The 18,586-nt window shown below is 42.6% G+C and overlaps 3 protein-coding genes across 3 annotated transcripts; 1 reads left to right on the plus strand and 2 right to left on the minus strand.

The window, feature by feature from the left end:
• The first annotated feature begins 50 nt into the window (after positions 1–50).
• Positions 51–5,304, plus strand: LOC130192297 (kelch-like protein 10). The gene is made up of 5 exons (XM_056412145.1): positions 51–2,026; positions 2,796–3,279; positions 3,385–4,002; positions 4,563–4,712; positions 4,819–5,304. Exons 1-5 carry the CDS (start codon positions 1,701–1,703, stop codon positions 5,170–5,172), a joined length of 1,932 nt encoding a protein of 643 aa, XP_056268120.1. The 5' UTR covers positions 51–1,700; the 3' UTR covers positions 5,173–5,304.
• An 8,744-nt stretch (positions 5,305–14,048) lies between these two features.
• On the minus strand, positions 14,049–15,092 carry LOC130192305 (histone H4). Its single transcript, XM_056412164.1, has one exon. The coding sequence runs from the start codon at positions 15,038–15,040 to the stop codon at positions 14,729–14,731; it is 312 nt and encodes a 103-aa protein (XP_056268139.1). The 5' UTR covers positions 15,041–15,092; the 3' UTR covers positions 14,049–14,728.
• Positions 15,093–16,902: 1,810 nt separating this feature from the next.
• On the minus strand, positions 16,903–17,583 carry LOC130192541 (histone H2B 1.2-like). Its single transcript, XM_056412601.1, has one exon. It carries the CDS (start codon positions 17,454–17,456, stop codon positions 17,082–17,084), a length of 375 nt encoding a protein of 124 aa, XP_056268576.1. The 5' UTR covers positions 17,457–17,583; the 3' UTR covers positions 16,903–17,081.
• Positions 17,584–18,586: the final 1,003 nt, after the last annotated feature.

Here is an 18,586-nt window from a genome sequence, read left to right on the forward strand (position 1 = left end):
TTTTATTCTTTTAATATTGCTGATTATGGCTTACAGCTTAAGAAAACTCAAATATCCTATCTCTAAATATTAGAATATCATGAAAAAGTATACTAGTAGGGTATTAAACAAATCACTTGAATTGTCTAATTAACTCGAAACACCTGCAAGGGTTTCCTGAGCCTTGACAAACACTCAGCTGTTATAAATCTTTTTTTTTACTTGGTCTGAGGAAATATTAAAATTTTATGAGATAGGATTTTAGAGTTTTCTTAAGTTGCAAGCCATAATCAGCAATATCAAAATAATAAAAGGCTTGCAATATTTCAGTTGATTTGTAATGAATCCAGAATGCATGACATTTTTGTTTTTTTAATTGCATTACAGAAAATAAAGAACTTTATCACAATATTCTAATTTTCTGAGACAGTCCTGTATATACTGTATATGTATAAATATATATATATATATATATATATATACACTCCTGGGAACTGATAGAACATAGTGTATTTTAACTTCTTATTTTGTGATTTCCTTCTTATTTAGAGTTAAATAAACATTTTACAATTGAAACATTATTTTGACTTTAAATTGTTGAGCATGTGGACCACAGGACTGTTTTCGTGTGAGTGTTTAGTGTGTTTGTAAAAAATAATCCAATAATACATTCAATTTAAAAACCAAATGACTGATATGCTTACCTCCGATTATCAGCCATCCCGCCTGATGCTGTTGGAGTGTGTTGGTGAACGCCCGCTGTGTGGGAGAAACTACCCGCCGCTACTGCCACCAGGGTTAACAGTAAAAACACTGGACTGTTTGAGAGGTCTCAATATCAAAAGAAGATGGAAACAAGTTCAGGACATCTCCAACCTCTTCTGGAAGCTCTGGCTAAAAGAATACTTGCCTTTGCTAAAGGAGCGGTAAAGGTGGAGGATGGAAAGAAAGTCTCGTTCATGGAGACATTGGACTTGTTGTAAATGCTCCAGCGTCACAAAGTTCCTGGTTACTAGGAAGAGTCCTCAAGACCTTTCTAGAAGGACTGGTGAGATCTGCACATGTGCAAACTAAGTCTATCACGCCGGGCAGAGCAGTGAGCAAACGTCTTCTCAAAGAAGCGGACACATACGCAACTTCTTATCCTTGGGTTTTGGGCTTGTGAGCGCCGCGGAGCATGTCGGGCGATATTCTCACAAGAACTCAAATAAATTCCCCGTCAGATATCAAAACACATTTGGCGGGAATTGATGACAGAGAGAGTAACTTTTATTCTTAAATACTTATGAATGAAGAAACAATGTGTCTCCAGCAGAAAGGGCACTGTCCTCATCCAGGGAAAAAGGGGAGGAGCTTGAGCACCACTAGGGGTCTACCTGTATGTATTGAATTGTTTTTGTCCTCCTGACATTAACATTCGGGGGCCGGTGTGTTGGAGCCTAAAGGTAGTTCTGTTGTTTTCTGCTATCTTTGAGGGAAACACCGGGTGAACTGGGACATGAAGTTCCTACATTTGAACACAGGATGACGCGGTCACATTAAAAAGGCCTTCAGGTAATTTCTCTGATGAGAACAGGTGTGGATGGGAGGCCTACCGCTTTGGACCGTGGCCGTGTTGACGTGGTCGACAGGATCCTGTGTTGTGTGTAATGTTTTGCAATTGTATTCAACGCGCGACCCAACATGTTCTCCCGTGCGCCCCCTGTGGCTTCAATATTTAAATGAGTAAAGTGTTCTCCAGTCTACCGGTTGAATTGGACGACGTCAGTTGGTCGTTGAGATATGAATCCATTCTAGAATTCTTGCTCCTTCACATTATCTCCATGGACTCAAAACACCTCTCGGGACCCAAGAGACCAGTCGACCTTCAAGAAACTCTCGTACTCCAGGAACTCGAGATGAGCGACCAGGCCGAATCTTCACCCAGGCGCTCCGTGTTCAACGACCTCCGTCTGGGGGGACAGTTTTGCGACGCGGTCATCAACGTGGAGGACGTGGCGTTTGACGTCCACAGGGTCATCCTGTGTGACTGCAGCGAATACTTCATGTGAGTTGTATCTGAAGCTTGTGAACGTCTAATCAACAATAATTATTAACCTCCATGAAGTGTTGTATGCTACATTGATTGCAGAGTGCAGTTATTTATGATTATTGTTGTATTATTATTATTTGAATGCTACAGTGCTCCCTCAGTTCCATAGCAACTAGATTTGCAGATCAACACAGTAGCATTGAGGATTTTGTGTGTTCAGAAAAGTGACCAGATTACTTTAATGCAACTTGAGATGCTCGACTCAACGCACAACGGAGAAGCTGCACAACACGGAGATGAATTGAGATCACAAAACAAAATTAAATACAAAATGTAACATGAAATATTTGAGACATTCTTACTGCGAGTTACACTCTGATGTCCGGTGGTGAACGTGTTGTATAATTCCCCTTTAATACTAAACGGGGTCGTGTGTCGATTTTATTGGAGGGAAATTCATCTAGCTGTCGATGTTTTATATGACGGAGGTATGTGCTCCTGTGTACGCTGGGTTGTGTTGACTTGAGTCTTAGTTTTGCTTTTATTCATGCTGTGATTTTGTTTTTCGTTTTTTTTTATATTGTCTGTCACTGTTTTATGTTGTATTGTATGGAACTTTGTGTGACGTGCTGCTGCTGCTGTCTTGGCCAGGACACTCTTGTAAAGGAGATTTTTAATCTCAATGAAGCATTTCCTGGTTAAATACATTTAAAATAAAATAAAATAAAAAATTCAAAGATCTGAAGTCTGTTTCCAACTCTTTGCTTCTATGTTTCACCCTCAGTGCTCTCTTCGGACGCTGGTGCCCAGCAGACAAGAAGGTCTTCGTCATACCGGGAGTGTCTCCCGACGCCATGCGGCTCATCATTGAGTTTGCGTACACCGGCTCCGTTTCAGTGACTGAAGAAAACGTGCAGGAGCTGCTGCTGGCGGCCGACCAGCTCAACGTGATGGCCGTCGTGCAGACTTGCTGCGACTTCCTCGGGGAGCAGCTCAGCGCGAACAACTGCATCGGCATCTTTGAGTTCACCGACGTCGTCTTCTGCCACGGACTGCAGCGCAGGGCCCACCGCTACGTGGTGGAGCACTTCGAGGAGGTGGCCCGCCACGAAGAGTTCCTGCAGCTGCCCCTGCAGCGACTCATCGACATCCTCGAAAGAGACGACCTCAACGTGAGGAACGAGAGCGTCGCCTTCGAGGCCGTCCTTCGCTGGATCGACCACGCGCCCGAAACACGGAAAGCACACGTAGCGGTGCTCTTTTCAAAGGTATGATAACCTTCGGTCACTTCGTTTGGACTTGCACCTTCAGCATTTGGCTGATGGTGTTGACCAGATTCAATTCAACACTCCTGTCCCTTTCTCTCTGCGTAGGTGCGACTGGCCTTGACGAGTTTGAACTACATGCGGCTCAAGGTTCTGTCCAATGAGCTGGTGAGCACCAGCACGGAGTGCCTGTCAATGGCCCAGGGTGTCCTCGAGGCCATCGGTCACATCAGGACCAGCAGGCCTTCTGTCGCTCAGCTCAGCAACCCTCTCCTCCGCCCTCGCCTCCCGAACGCCGTCCTGCTGGCCATCGGAGGCTGGAGCGGCGGCAATCCAACCAACGGCATCGAGGCGTACGACTTCCGCGCCGACCACTGGATGAACATGACAGACAATTGCGAGCGTCCCCGCGCCTACCACGGCACCGCCGTCCTCAACGGGAGCCTCTACTGCATCGGCGGCTTCGACCGGGCGGAGCATTTCAACAGCGTGCGCAGGTTCGACCTGAGGACGCGCGTCTGGCACGAGGCCGCCCCCATGTGCCACCGCCGCTGCTACGTGAGCGTCACCGCGCTGGACGGATGCATCTACGCCATGGGAGGCTTCGACGGGGGCACGCGGCTCTGCACCGCCGAGCGCTACAGGCCCGAGGCCAACCAGTGGAGTCTCATCGCGCCGATGCACGAGCGCCGGAGCGACGCCAGCAGCACGACGCTGCACAACAAGGTGGTGTGGAAAAGTGTCTGGGAGTTATTTAAGGGCAACAGAGTAAATGTGTACCTGTTGGTTACCTTGTTTCCATGGGACCTGATGCAGTTGTCTTGAGGTGCATTGAGTAATTGGCCAGAGGGAAGTGTGTCAGACTGCAGGTCTTCAGAGACCGATGGGCTCTCTAGAGAATCTGTGACGTTGTGTGCATGGAAGTGAAAAGAGGTGCATGTGTGAGTTAGTGTGTGTGTGTGTGTCACTATTGCACACTGTGGTTAATTTGTATGTGGATGGTCAAGTAGAAAGAAAACATGTCAACACTTATGATCTGGATGGCACTGACATAAACAAGAATCCCCTTTCTTTTTTAGACAGTTTGTTTATAGCTTGTCTCAGGTTTGTAATCATGATTGAAAGAAACTTTAGAAAGATGATGCAACGTATTAGATATTAGAGACCAACACCAATCGTTGGACGATGGGAATCATCCTGCTAGAGTAGAAAGATCTCGGAATAATTTATAAGGAGTTGAAGCCAGAAGAAGTGATTCTTTACTTAACCCCTCCTGTTCTCCCCAGCTTTACATCTGCGGGGGCTTCAATGGGACGGAGTGCCTGCAGACGGCTGAGTGCTACCTCCCGGGGGCCGACCAGTGGACGATGATCGCCCCCATGGGCAGCCCGCGCAGCGGACCTGGCACCGCTGCATATGCAGGTCTCGTGTATGCAGTAAGTTCACATGAAACTCGTGTGACGTTCAGTCAACAGATGAATCAGAAGGAGTTGAGTGTGAGTTTCTGTTCTTTCACCATATATGTCACTTGCTGTCCCAAAGGTTGGCGGCTTTGATGGCAACAACCGTCTGAACACTGCAGAGGCGTACGACCCCGTGCACAACAGCTGGCAGGAAGTGACGCCCATGGTGACGCCCCGCAGCAACTTTGGCATCGAAGTGCTGGACGATCGTCTCTTTGTTGTCGGGGGCTACAACGGCATCACCACCTGCTACAACGTGGAGAGCTACGACGAGCTGACCGCTGAGTGGACGGAGGCTTGTGACATGGACATTTTCCGCAGCGCCCTGAGCTGCTGCGTGGTGTCCGGGCTCCCCAACATGGCCGACTACGCTGTTCCCCGGGACGCCCTGCCGCTGTTATACGAGGATGCAGACTCGGACGAACACTCCTGAACCGTACCATCATCCACACGGTTTTAGGACCTAAAACTACAAAAGAGAAATAAAATGTCTTTGTGCGTTAATCTGCTGTCACTCCAGATAACCCGGCTGCTAGCTGCCGGCAAATACAAAGAATACACACATCCAGAGGTGTTGGCTCATTTCAGACCTCTAACCCCCCTTCCTCTCTCAGGTCCTTGAGGAAGTGCTCTCACACCAGTTGTGTGACTTTCTACATCATATTAGTTCATTTGAGGAGTTTCAGTCAGGATTTAGAAAACTGCAACTCTTTATTATCAGGCTGCTCTAAAAAGTAGAGACAGAAGGTCGTCGTTTCTCAATATGCGTAGTTGTGCGTACTTTCCTCTACTTGTGTCCTCGTGGACTTGTGAAACGTCATCAGTCTCAGCCCGAGTACATGTTCCAATTCAAAGTTCGCTTCTCGCAAAGCACGGTCAAAATGCCCGGATGTGACTTGATCCTCCCACTTTCCGGAGGATGCATCAGAGGAGACTTGATGACTTTTTATAAATACTATACTGTTGAGTCACGGAATGTAATTTTAGGATGTTTTCAGGCGAGAAGTTAGTAGTTTAAAAATCAAATCTGTGATCGGTTTGTTATGATTCAGCCCAATAAAGATCTGCGCCGTAGATTTGAGGATCTGCTCTGCAGCGCCGGGCGGTCAGCGCGCTGTGTGGCCGCCGACAGCAGCCTGATCTCGGCAGGACTTTTTTAAATGCTTCGCCGGCTCTGACGTCTCCGGAGCGGTTAAACATGAGATATAATTTGGTCTGGAGGATCTAACGAGCACAAAGAGTTTATTATTTATTCACAGATAACGTTACATCAGTTTGACTGAGGGTTAAGATTCATAACTTAATATTTTAATTAAACTTTAACGTTGAACTATCGTGCTGTCTTTTTCTTTTAGACCGAATTGTTTGCAATTACATGTGTAATATAACTCTATATACATACAAATATATATATATATGCAGGCACGTGCACAGACATTTTGGGGGGCAGGTGCTCAAACCAAAAAAAAGGGCACCCAATGTCAAAAAAAAATTCTGACAGAGTTGAAGCATAAGCAGCAATACACTGATGATGCTGTCCTCAACCTGCGTTTCCTCTGGCAGCATCAGACCACTAGCTTACATTTTCTTTATGAATAAAGATGAATTATTATATAGCAACAACAGTACAAGCATTCTGATTGGCTAATGGGCGTCATGCCAGCCACGTATTGCCCTCCTCGCTAGTCTGATACGGATCAGTATTGCCCTCTTACGTCATTTTCAAAATGAGCGATATTGATAGACATCAACAGCCAAGAGCAGTGGTCCTCAAACTAAGGCCCGCGGGCCAGATACGGCCCGCCTCCACATTTGGCCCGGCCCTCTGAACAAGAGAGGCCTTATGATTTTTTTTCAGTCTGGCCACGCAAATCCTAGACTAGCCCCTGTTGAATAGAACGGAATAAGAATTCTCTCTCTCTCTCTCTCTCTCTCTCTCTCTCTCTCTCTCTTTTCTCTTTCTTTCTCTCTCCTCTCTCTTCTCTCTCTCCCTCTCTCTCTCTTTTCTCTTGAATTCTCTCTCTCTCTCTCTCTTCTCTTCTCTTCTCTCTCTCCCTCTCTCTATTCTCTAAACATAACTAACGTCAGTAAACAGCTGGACGAGGCTTTGAAATCACGGAGTTTTTGTTTGTTTATTTGTTTAGGAACCGTCGGACCAGTGACGTCATGTTTTCAGCAGCGCTAATGTTGTGGTTGATTTATCACAAAACAACGTCAGGGGACAAACACCGTCATGACCTGTTGGTCTGATGCTGCGGGTCAGAGGAGAAGGAGGTGCAGCCGTTCGGTGGCGCGAGGAGACCTGCGCGGAGGAGGAAGTGGAGGAGGAGGAGGGAGGGCGCGGCGGGGGGGGGCTCGTGGGCGCCGCGGAGCGGGTCTAGGCGAAATTCTCACAAGAACTCAAATAAATGCCCCGTCGGATATTAAAACACATTTGGGGGGACTTGATGACAGAGAGAGAGTAACGTTTATTCTTAAATACGGATGAATAAAAAAAATGTGTTTCCAGCAAAAAGGGCACTTTACTCATCCAGGGCAAAGGGGCTGGTGCTTGAGCACCACTAGGGCTCTATCTGTGCACGTGCCTGGAGCTTGTGTACGTTTCTCACCTGTAAACACCAAGACAGACTCACTCACATTAATAGCTGCGTCACCGTCTGTGAAATGCTGGTCTAACTTGTTTGTTTAATACAAAAATTACGGCGCCAGTCATGGCAAAACTCGCTACTGCCACCTAGTGGCGAACACATGTATCGCCCTGCAGCTACTTCAGGTGAAAGCAGGTGAACACAAAGCATTTAAAATAATAATAACAAGAAAATAAGGATGATGGGGGCAAGGTACTAACACACGACAATACAATAACAATCATGACAACAATATTTGCCCTTAAAATGACCAGGTTGTCACATATGTATATATGACTGTACTTATGTGTGTGCATATATATGTATGTATGAATGTATATATATATATATATATGAATATATATACATACACATACATATATGTATATACATAATATGTATATATACGAAATATTAACAGTATAATATACTGTTAATATTTCCTCTCTGTTTCTGATATAAGACATTTTTCTAGCTTCTTATTAATTTCTTAGACTGTTAAATAAGTCACACACAGTTGTCTCCAGGAGAAATGCTGAGACTGTTGGTGAAGCAGCATGTCGGCGAGGTCGTTGACGAGGCTTTTGAGCAGTTGGACACATTGGCAGCAGCTTATAAGGACATCGTTTCTCGTTTAGGAGAACATGAGCTACACACATCAGGTTGGTGCTGCTTCACGATTGTTCCCGGTCTTCATGCTCGTTTTACGGCTCCAAGTCACATTTAGTCCGTTGCCAGCTCGTCAACTGGAGTGAGCGAGACTTTTGGTGGATCTGTTTCGTTTCCAGCTCTCCTCTAATCTCATTCATCAGGGAGGAACTTTAAACACCTCACGGTCCTCTAGTCAAACTGGTTACGGGATCTGCACGTGGAGATCTCTTGGGACGGTCTTCAAAACGGCGGCCAGAACAACTTCTGGAGGCGGCCGTAAAGTGTTCCAACTGCTGTAAAGTGATCAAACTCCCGTAAAGTGATCAAACTGCCGTAAAACAAAATAACTGCCGTAAAGTGATCAAACTGCTGCAGTGTTTGCCCTACAATTATAACATGGTGGCGCCCCGCCACCCTGAAATCTCCGCCTGCCACACTGTAATTTTCTATATTGATCGTCTACCTACGATTGAAGTCACCTCCCCCCCTTACTCATGGAATGACTCATGGTATTACTCGTGGTGTTACTCATGGTATGACTCATCATGGTATTACTCATGGTATGACTCATCATGGTATTACTCATCATGGTATTACTCATGATGGTATTACTCATGGTATTACTCATCATGGTGTTACTCATGGTATTACTCATCATGGTATTACTCATCATGGTATTACTCATAGTGTTACTTATGTTTTTTTTGTAGTTTGGCTTCTTGAAGAAATGTTACTTTCTTGATCCTATTAGTTCTGAGTTTGTACTCGTGGTTGAATTCACTTATTGTAAGTCGCTCTGGATAAAAGCGTCTGCTAAATGACATGTGATGTAACAGTTATGTATTAATAGAGCCCATTCTTCTAGATTTATATTAGTGTTTAGTTACATAATGAATTATGTAAAAAGGGGGATAGATAATTAGAGATGCACCGATCAGGTTTTTGGTGCCGATCACCGATCACTGAAATCAGTATCTGCCGATCCGATAATACCGATCACCGATCACGGTGTCGATTGAAGCATTCTATTTATTGTGTAGCATTATTGCCGAGGACTATGAGCACCTCAAACATAAAAGCACCTCAAACATTAAAGAAATTACCGATTTCTTGAAACATTTAGGACTTTTACTTTGAAAAATGTCCTAATTGATACATTAAAATTGATTGATTGCTATTGTAGGGGATTTCAGATATGTATGGAACACATCTGCATTATTCATTTCCTGGAACTCTTGGGGAAATCTATTTACAGAACTTTTTTTAACATACAAAAGTCTGACTTATTTTTAGAAACTCTTCCTTGGTACAGTAAAAATGTTTTAATGTTAGCATAATTTAAGCTAAATCTCAGAAACGATCTATAAAGATACAAAATCAGTTCATTGTTTACTTTTATATGCTCGTGTATGATTTGTCGACATCTTATTTTGAAAAACGGATGTTGTTTCACGTGGTTCTTTCCGCTAACTTTTCAAAACCGGATGTTGACACTTAAATCCTTCCGCTAACTTTATCAAAACCCTCGCGCGCTCCGGATCGAATGCGTTTACCGTGAGCATCAGTCTCTAGGGGCAGACATGTGAGAGTCGGCTGAGTCGACCCAGAGATTCAACTCGGGGGACGGGGACGCCGCTCGGTGGTGAGGATCCCCTCGTTGACCTCTCACTCTGCGGCCCTCGCCGGGCGCATCGTCTCCGTTGCGATGCGCGGCGATTGAAACTTCTCTGATAGTTTTTCTCGCAGATTTGATGTCATCTGATTGGCCAAGTTTGATCAAAACCGATAATGGGAATATCGGCCGATATGGATCGGCGCCGATCAGATCGGTGCATCCCTATTGAGAACATATTTGCTGACATGCACGTGATGAACACAGTTTTTTTTTTCCATCGCAGACTTTTTTTTGCCTTAGGCGCTCGGGATTTGTCATAGGCGTTCGGGAAAACGACTTAGGCGCGCGCCCACATTTTCTCTATGCAGGAAAAACCCTGCATGTACGTTTTACTGTACGACACCTCAGAGGTACATATTGTACTTTCAGATGATTTCACTTCCGATTTTTTCATGTTCTCCCTCAAAACCCTGACCTCATTCATTAATAAACCTATTGAATATTAGAGTTCAATATGAGATTCTTAAGATGTATAAATGTATTTTATTATTCTCCACAGACGTCCAGCGGCTGTTGGTGATGAAACAAGAGGTTCCCCCTGAAGAGCAGGACTGGAGCTCCAGTCTGGACCAGGAGGACCCAGAGGAAGAGGAAGAGGAAGAGACACCGAAGAGACACTCTGGAGCCAAAACAGGAGTGAAACCAATCAGTTGTTCAGTTTGTGGTAAAACATTCAGACATGCAAGCAGTCTAAAACGACACTCAACTGTTCATACAGGGGAGAAACTATGCAGTTGTTCAGTTTGTGGTAAAACATTCAGAAAAGCACGCAATCTGAAACGACACTCAGCTGTTCATACTGGAAAAACAAATTAGCGTTCAGTTTTCTATCAAATATTCCCTCTTCTCCATGATTTAAAAAAATCACAATTGCATTGATGAGATCATTAGAAATAAATGAGACATTGTTGTTGTTGATGTTAGCAGAGTTGTTGTTCATGATAAGGTTGAAGAAGTGTTCTTGCTTGGGTTGCTGCAAGTCTTGAACCTATATGATATATATATATTTATATATATATATATATAAATATTAGTGCTGTGAAAAATAACGCGTTAACTCAGTTAATTCAATTACAGGTTTAACTAGTTATTTATTTTTAACGCATTTAACGCATGCGCAGAATGAGCTTCCAATCCGTCTGTTGTTGGTCGTCGGGACGAAAAAAAAGTCACTTGCAAAATGAGCTTCCAATACACCACTTCAATCTGAACTCTGTCCGCTCTCATGCAGACGGTCTGTTCATCGGTAATGATCCTTCCGCAGGTTCACCTCCGGAAACCTTGTTACGACTTTTACTTCCTGTAGATCAGGGTCTCAACACGTCGATCGCGACCTGCCAGTCGATCGCGGCGTAGTGTCGGTAGATCGCATGACATTAAAAGATTGGCCCGCCCCTGACATGTTCTCTATAGCACGTCTTTGTTCTTTTATTAAACTAAACGTCTGTTGTTGATCGTATCTCCACAGCAGCATGTCATTTCTGTCTCTTCGCGTTGCGTTAACACTTATCGATCTCCGTCTGGCGCGCCACAGAGCTCCGTGCGCGCATCGACCGAGCAAAAAAGAAGTCACTTGTCAATCTGTCCCCGTGTCCGGGCCAGTGAGGTTTCAGCTTTGCAGCGGTGTCCCCGCCGTCCCTTTCATCACGGCCCAGTTCATGAAGAAAACCCACACAGTCAGTTTGCCTCAGCAGCTGCTAGAGGAAGACTAGAGGCCTTTAGATTGTGTCATGGTGGAGTAAATGGTTGACAAACAAGAGAAAAATGTTCTGTTTAACCCTCCTGTTACCTTTACATTTATTAACATATTTTACCCTCGGGGTCAATTTGACCCCAGCAATTAAAACCTCCAGAAAATTATTAGAATTAATATTGCTTCCCAAGTTTAAGTGTGAGGTACTTTATGTTTGTTTGTTGACTACCTAAATAGCCCTTTAAAAAAATAAAAAAGTTGATATTTCTTATATGTTTGACACAGTGAAAAACAGCCTGGGGTCAAATTGACCCCAAAGAACACCGACATTAAACATTGAATGGGGTCAAATTGACCCGAAAGGTAACAGGAGGGTTAAACATTCTGTTTAGGATGAAGATGTATTAATGTTCCATATGGAAGAAAACTGCTAAATAACTGCTGAGTTGCAGCACCATTGTATAGAAGAATGTATAAATGTATATATCCGTCTTTTGTCATAAATCTCTATGTTCTCACAAAATATACCGAGAATATCGGTAATATGTGATTAATCATGATTAATCCACAAAAACCTGTGATTAACCCGATTAAAAATTTTAATCGTTTCACAGCCCTAATAAATATATATATTTCTTTAGATAAACCTATATTTTTATTTATTAACACAGACATCCCTGACCTTTGACCTCACATCGGATCAGGAAAAACTCCCAAAAAACCCTTTCATAGGAAAAAAAGGGAAGAAACCTTCTGGAGAGCAACAGAGGAGGATCCCTCTCCAGGATGGACAGAAGCAGTAGATGTCATATGACCATAAGGAATCATGTGTGTCAATCAAATGTGTATTTTGTGATAATGGGCTATATAAAATAAACTGAATTTAATTAAAATCCTATGTGAAAACCTTTTGATACACGCTGATTTCGGTAAACAATTTCCTGGGAGAGTTAGATTCAACAAATATGAATGTTAATGGTTGAGACTTCCTGTCTGCTTAAGATTCTTAATGTGAACAATGAAACACTGGCTAAACCACCTGTTTAGGGAAGGACAGTGAGTGGTGATTGATTCTTGAGATAAGGGACAAAACTACTTTTGAAATCTAAAAAACTAAAATGAGCAGCACATTCATTTGGAATTGATTTTCTCATAAACACACATCTGACCTAACAAACCCTGTAAAGGAACACGTTTTTTATTAAATCACTTTTTATAAAAAATGACATTGATCCAATTTGTGTGTTGACATTTGTCAACTCTGTCTGATGCATTAGAAATCATTTTATTTTAATTTAAATGATTCAGTGACACTTTTAAGTATTTAAATATTTAATAGTGTGCCTACTCCTAGTTAAGTGATAAAAAAAACCATTGTATTCCCTTTTTTATTATTTTACACAGTTGAGGAAAAACGCCGTTGGAATTTTTAAAAATGTAACATATTTACTAGGGCTGTCAGCGTTAACGCGTTAATCTATGCGATTAATTTGGCCGCGTTAACGCACTAAAATATTTTAACGCAATTAACGCAATTCTTTTCTTTCTTTTCTTTTTTTTAAAACCGCGGCAGTACGGTTTGACACTGTTTCCGTTTTAAAAACAATTATTTCTCCGCGAAAATAAGGAGCAGAAATCAGTTTAAACTCGTGGATGAATCAGTCGGGTTTCCTCCTGCTCCTCCTTCCTCCCGTCTCCCCCTCTGATACACAGAGGAACCGAGAGGCACGTGTCGGGTGACGCGGCACGGAAAGAACTCGTCACACGAAATCTTCAACGTGATTGGTCAATCCGTTTGTCTGTCAACATTTCGGGAAAAAAACAACCAATGAACACTCAGTAAATCACAAAGGACCTCCCACCTCACAGGTCAGGCTCATTTAGCAGCCTGTCAGTCGGAGAACCAGAGAACACGGCGCGAGGACAATGAGCCTCATTTCAGAGCTGAGATTGTTCTGGAATGTTTGATGTATAACACATGGGGGTGTGTCACATGCAAAAGACTTTATACGGTGAATTTAATTTATTTTGTAAAATGTATAAAATGCCCCCAGCCTCCAGAGGGTTAACGTGACATATTTGAATGTCAGTCAGTTACCAAGGCCACTGGTTCTGCTGCTGTTCAGTGTAAAAGATGACAGGACCAATGGGGTCTCAATATACTCTCAATATACTTCTTTTTTTAAACTAATCTGATGTTTCACTGAAGAAACAATTTATCATCCACGATATTAAATACCTCGCTGGCACTGTATATGTAGGAGCCTCTTTGAAAAGACAGCTCTGTGTGAAGTTTTGTCTTTAAAAAGAAGGAAAACACTTTTAAGCTCGATTAATCGCGATTTCAAAATGTGCGATTAATTAGTTAATTTTTTTAAATCGATTGACAGCCCTAATATTTACACAAAACTGACGGTGTTGACGGACTGATGTAACATCACAGCAAACAAGGTCTGTTAACAAGGCCGTAAAGCACACATGAGACATTCATGTGTTTTCAGTCCCTCTATGCTTGGATTATAAATGCATTTATCTGGGCAAACTTTAAACTTATTTGCAAAGTCAATGAACTACGCAGGATCCAGAATCCTCTGTGTTACGAGACCATCAATTTAGAGAAATGGCACACATAACATAAACAGGCCAAGAAAATGGGGACAGTGAAAGGTAAAGATCTTTAATGACCAAGAATTAACTCAATACACCACCAGCTCTATTCTATAAACGAAGTAAAAGTTTAACTTTAAGCTAAACACATCCTGGTTCGGTTGAGCACGTCTACTGGAAGTTGGCTCCTGCATACTCTGCTCTACTGGACTATCTGGAGGGGTGTCTACTTCCTGTCTTGACCTTCTTGACCTTTTCTGAGCTTTCCTCCAATACTTCCTGCAGTGCCTCTGTTCCCTTGGTCCTAATTCTCCTATTTTGGACCCTGTTCTTCCACCTTGTCTCTCCTTCTCTAGATTGTCCCTTCTGCTGTCTGGATCACTGTCTATTCTCTGTCTTCTTTTTCTTTGCTCCTCCACTGAGTTTGCATCTAGCCATGTCTGCCTACAGTACAGATAAAAGCAATAAATATACATTAACATTTGTATTGAACATTTCCCCCCTGTATGACAGTGACAAACAATGACATTTAAATTAGCCAAGAGTTCTATCAAGTGTCAATTAACTATATTATTTATTGTTAGATCGGTATAACTATTCATTTTCTAGTCACAGAAATGAAATAAAAACTTTAAAGGATTTTCACAATTGAATAGATAAAACTATGTTGGAAGTCAGTGCTTTAAATAGCGTGTGGCCCTTAAAAGGACCTTTGGTTTTGGTTGCCAGTCAGAGTTTAACCCCCGAATCCGTAGAGGGTGCGTCCCTGTCTCTTCAGAGCATACACCACATCCATGGCGGTCACCGTCTTCCTCTTGGCGTGCTCGGTGTAGGTGACCGCATCACGGATCACGTTCTCCAGGAACACCTTCAGCACTCCGCGGGTCTCCTCGTAGATCAGACCGGAGATACGCTTCACTCCACCGCGGCGAGCCAGACGGCGGATAGCGGGCTTGGTGATTCCCTGGATGTTATCACGGAGGACTTTACGGTGACGCTTAGCGCCTCCTTTACCGAGTCCTTTTCCTCCTTTCCCTCTTCCGCTCATCTTCACTGTCAAAGTCTTTCAACAAGGTGACCAGCGACCAGCCGTTCACACGTATCTATATCATGTCTGAGGACGTGATAGAAGACACGAAGCGAGCTGTTCTTCTTCTTCGTTGGTTAACATAAAGGTTGATGAGACTCTTTGGTGCTTTAGCGCCACCCGCTGATCACCATCATGAATCAGCAATGTGTCTCTATGACTTGTTGCATATAAACAAGCGAGTGAAACGTTTGGGAGGCAATATTGTACTTAAAATGTAACTAAAGTACAGTTTCATGATGTAGACAAGAAGACACTATTTATATATTATTGTTTACTATACTAGTCTCTCTCTCAATTCAATTGGCTTTATTGGCTTTATAGAGATCTAAGAGCCGAGTCGGTCTAACCATGTTGGTTTCTGTATATCTATCACATTTGAGGAGGAAGTCCATCTCTGTCTCCACCTCACCTGTCAAACACTGACCACATATTCTGTTTTCTTTTGGTTGCCAAGATTTCTTCTGTTGGCCTTTTTCGATTGCTAATTGGTGGTCAGGGTCTGTCTCTGACCCCTGACAGAAAAGAGATATTCTGCCAGTTCATAATCTCTGTTAACATTGTTATCTCTTTTGACTTGCAGTCTTTTTTCCAATGTTCCATATATGTTTATTTGCTTTTCTTTGTAATTCGTTGACTCTAACTGTTTTTTGTAGAGCTGGGTGGGTGTGAGAACTCAGGAGACTCTTTTCTGAGTCCAGCTCTTGGCTTCAGAGGCTTCAACATGGTCTTGTGAATTTGTTTGAACTTGATTCCAAAAATGTAGTGCTCGTTTGTAGATGTATATTATAAGTGGGGATCTGCCTAATTCTGTCTTACATGCATTTGTTGATGTCTTTCTTTGGACGCTGACTTAATTGTAAAATGAGGCCTAGACTGACAAACTGTCATCCTGGTCTGAAGTCTGTTAGAAGTCCAGAAGCACAATGGATCAGAAATGAGTATTTTCTGTTCATAAACTAGTCTTTGTAGCCGAGCTAGCAGTCATGATATATATGTATACACACACAATTCAGTTGTTAACTTACATACATTTTATTGAATATTTATTTTAATAACTATTTTTAAAAGATTGTTTTGTTGACGTTTCTTTCGTTTGTGAAACTCAAACAGGACACATTCATTGTTATCTCTGTAGGAGCAGATGCTGACATATTTACTCATTCACATTAAAGCTGCTTCACTGAATGAAGGTCTGACAGGAACCATCTCTCCAGAATCAGCCTCTACAACAGGTTCGCACATGCCTGATGGATCGTGGAGGTCTCCATCGTGGAATAAGCCTACTATGAACTATTTATACACTCTGTCATATTCATTGAATGTATTTAAACTCTAAATCTGTCCTTCTGTACACATTACATCTATTAAACCTGTCCATCCTGGAGAGGGATCCTCCTCTGTTGCTCTCCTGAAGGTTTCTTCCCTTTTTTTTCCCCCTGAAGGGTTATTTGGGAGTTCTTCCTGGTCCGATGTGAGGTTTTGGGGCAGGGATGTCTATGTGTACAGATTGTAAAGCACTCTGAGACAAATTTGTAATTTGTGAAATTGGGTTATACAAATAAACTGAATTGAAAAACTGAAAGTTAGTGACCTCAAGGCCTCATATTTAAATATCAAGGCACAATTTATAGAATTACTTTAAATTTTTAGTTGCAGAACTAGTCCAGGTTCACATGTTTGTTTTCACCAAAAGGATATGGTACTTTTGACTAAACTCCAGTGAGCTCCATTCACATCTGCTGCTCAGTTTATTAGATTCAACTGAACACACACACATATACCAAATAAATAAACATATAAATATGATTGAGACCAGGGACTCAGTTCAGAGCTTTTCATTTATTTCTTGCTTTAACAAGTCAGGTTTTATATACGGTGAAGATCATGGGGAGAGTAAAATATCGTGTTTAGTTTCATATTCTGTGCACATTAGAAATTGATCTTAAGAAGAGGTGGGTGGCTCTTAAAAGAGCCGTTGAGGTGGTGGTCTCCTGCAGGTTTACTTGGAGCTGGTGTACTTGGTCACCGCCTTGGTTCCCTCAGACACCGCGTGCTTCGCCAGCTCGCCGGGCAGCAGCAGGCGGACAGCGGTCTGGATTTCCCTGGAAGTGATGGTGGAGCGCTTGTTGTAGTGAGCCAGACGAGAGGCCTCACCGGCGATGCGCTCAAAGATGTCGCTCACGAAGCAGTTCATGATGCCCATGGCCTTGGAGGAGATGCCGGTATCGGGGTGGACCTGCTTCATCACCTTGTACACGTAGATGGCGTAGCTCTCCTTCCTGGACTTGCGCCTCTTCTTGCCGGTCTTGGTGACTACCTTAGAGACGGCTTTCTTGGAGCCCTTCTTGGGCGCTTTGACGGTGGATTCAGGCATGATTGACTGATTCTTCGGAGTGGGAAAGTATCTACTGACGCTCAAGGCGGGGAATATATATCAGCTCGATGCAACCAAGGCTGTGCTGTTGCTTGCGTCGGATTGGCTGCTAAGCGGAGCATGCGCAGAACAAGTCACTGTTGTTGTGAGCGGATGTATTTAGTGAGCTAGTGGAGTGAAGCACGTGGATGATTCACAGTATAGTTGTGATAAAATAACAAAATCCATCTCATATTAAAGTATAGGAGATATTCAAATATAGAATACAAGATTTCTTTAAAATCAGATGTAGAGAACTAAATAATGCAAAAATAAACAAATTTAGATTAATTAATAAAGTAATGCATTAGCCTGAAACCAAATAAACTAAAATGTATAGAATATGGAATGAAATGTTTCTTCAAATTGATTAATCAATAAAGCGATACATTAGCCTGAACCCAAACTATGACGTGTATAGAAAATAATTAAAAAACAGCCAGCCTTGAATCATGAATTAATAAATAATTACACTTAGTTTAGAAAATCAAATTAATTATGTTAAATCAAGACAAATACTAATTAAAGAATAAAATCGTAATGGTGATACTGTTACGAAATGATAGTGATCAGACATGTGTGTATTGATGCATACAGGGAAATAGATACAGATATCTAGAATTTATATAGCTATATCAATGTTGCTAATATTAGTGGTGAGATACAAAAGAGGAGGTGATGGAGGCCGCCCAACAACCTTTTTAACACGTCCTGGTCCTGGAGTTATTTTTCCATTTGATTGCATTATCCAAACTGCTTATCCTATGTTAGGGTCACAGGGCCGAGCTGACATTGTACACCCTAGCTGGTTTATCAGATAGAGACAGACTCACAGATCCAGTCTCCAGTTTCTCAAAACTGAGAATGTAGATGTGGAATGATAAATATTACATTATCATGAACCATTGGAGTTTCTCCAATGTCTCTAATGTGCTGAATATAGATAATACCGACATACGTGGTACAACTGGAAAGCCGCGGATGTCCTCTTGAGAGTACAGCAAGACTTGAGAGGATACCTCAAATTAGTCAAAGAGATGCAAAAACCAAGACATCCACCACAGAGGACACACATGGATGGACTGGGTCTC

This window comes from Pseudoliparis swirei, chromosome 4 (assembly GCF_029220125.1).
Source record: "Pseudoliparis swirei isolate HS2019 ecotype Mariana Trench chromosome 4, NWPU_hadal_v1, whole genome shotgun sequence".
NCBI lineage: Eukaryota > Metazoa > Chordata > Actinopteri > Perciformes > Liparidae > Pseudoliparis > Pseudoliparis swirei.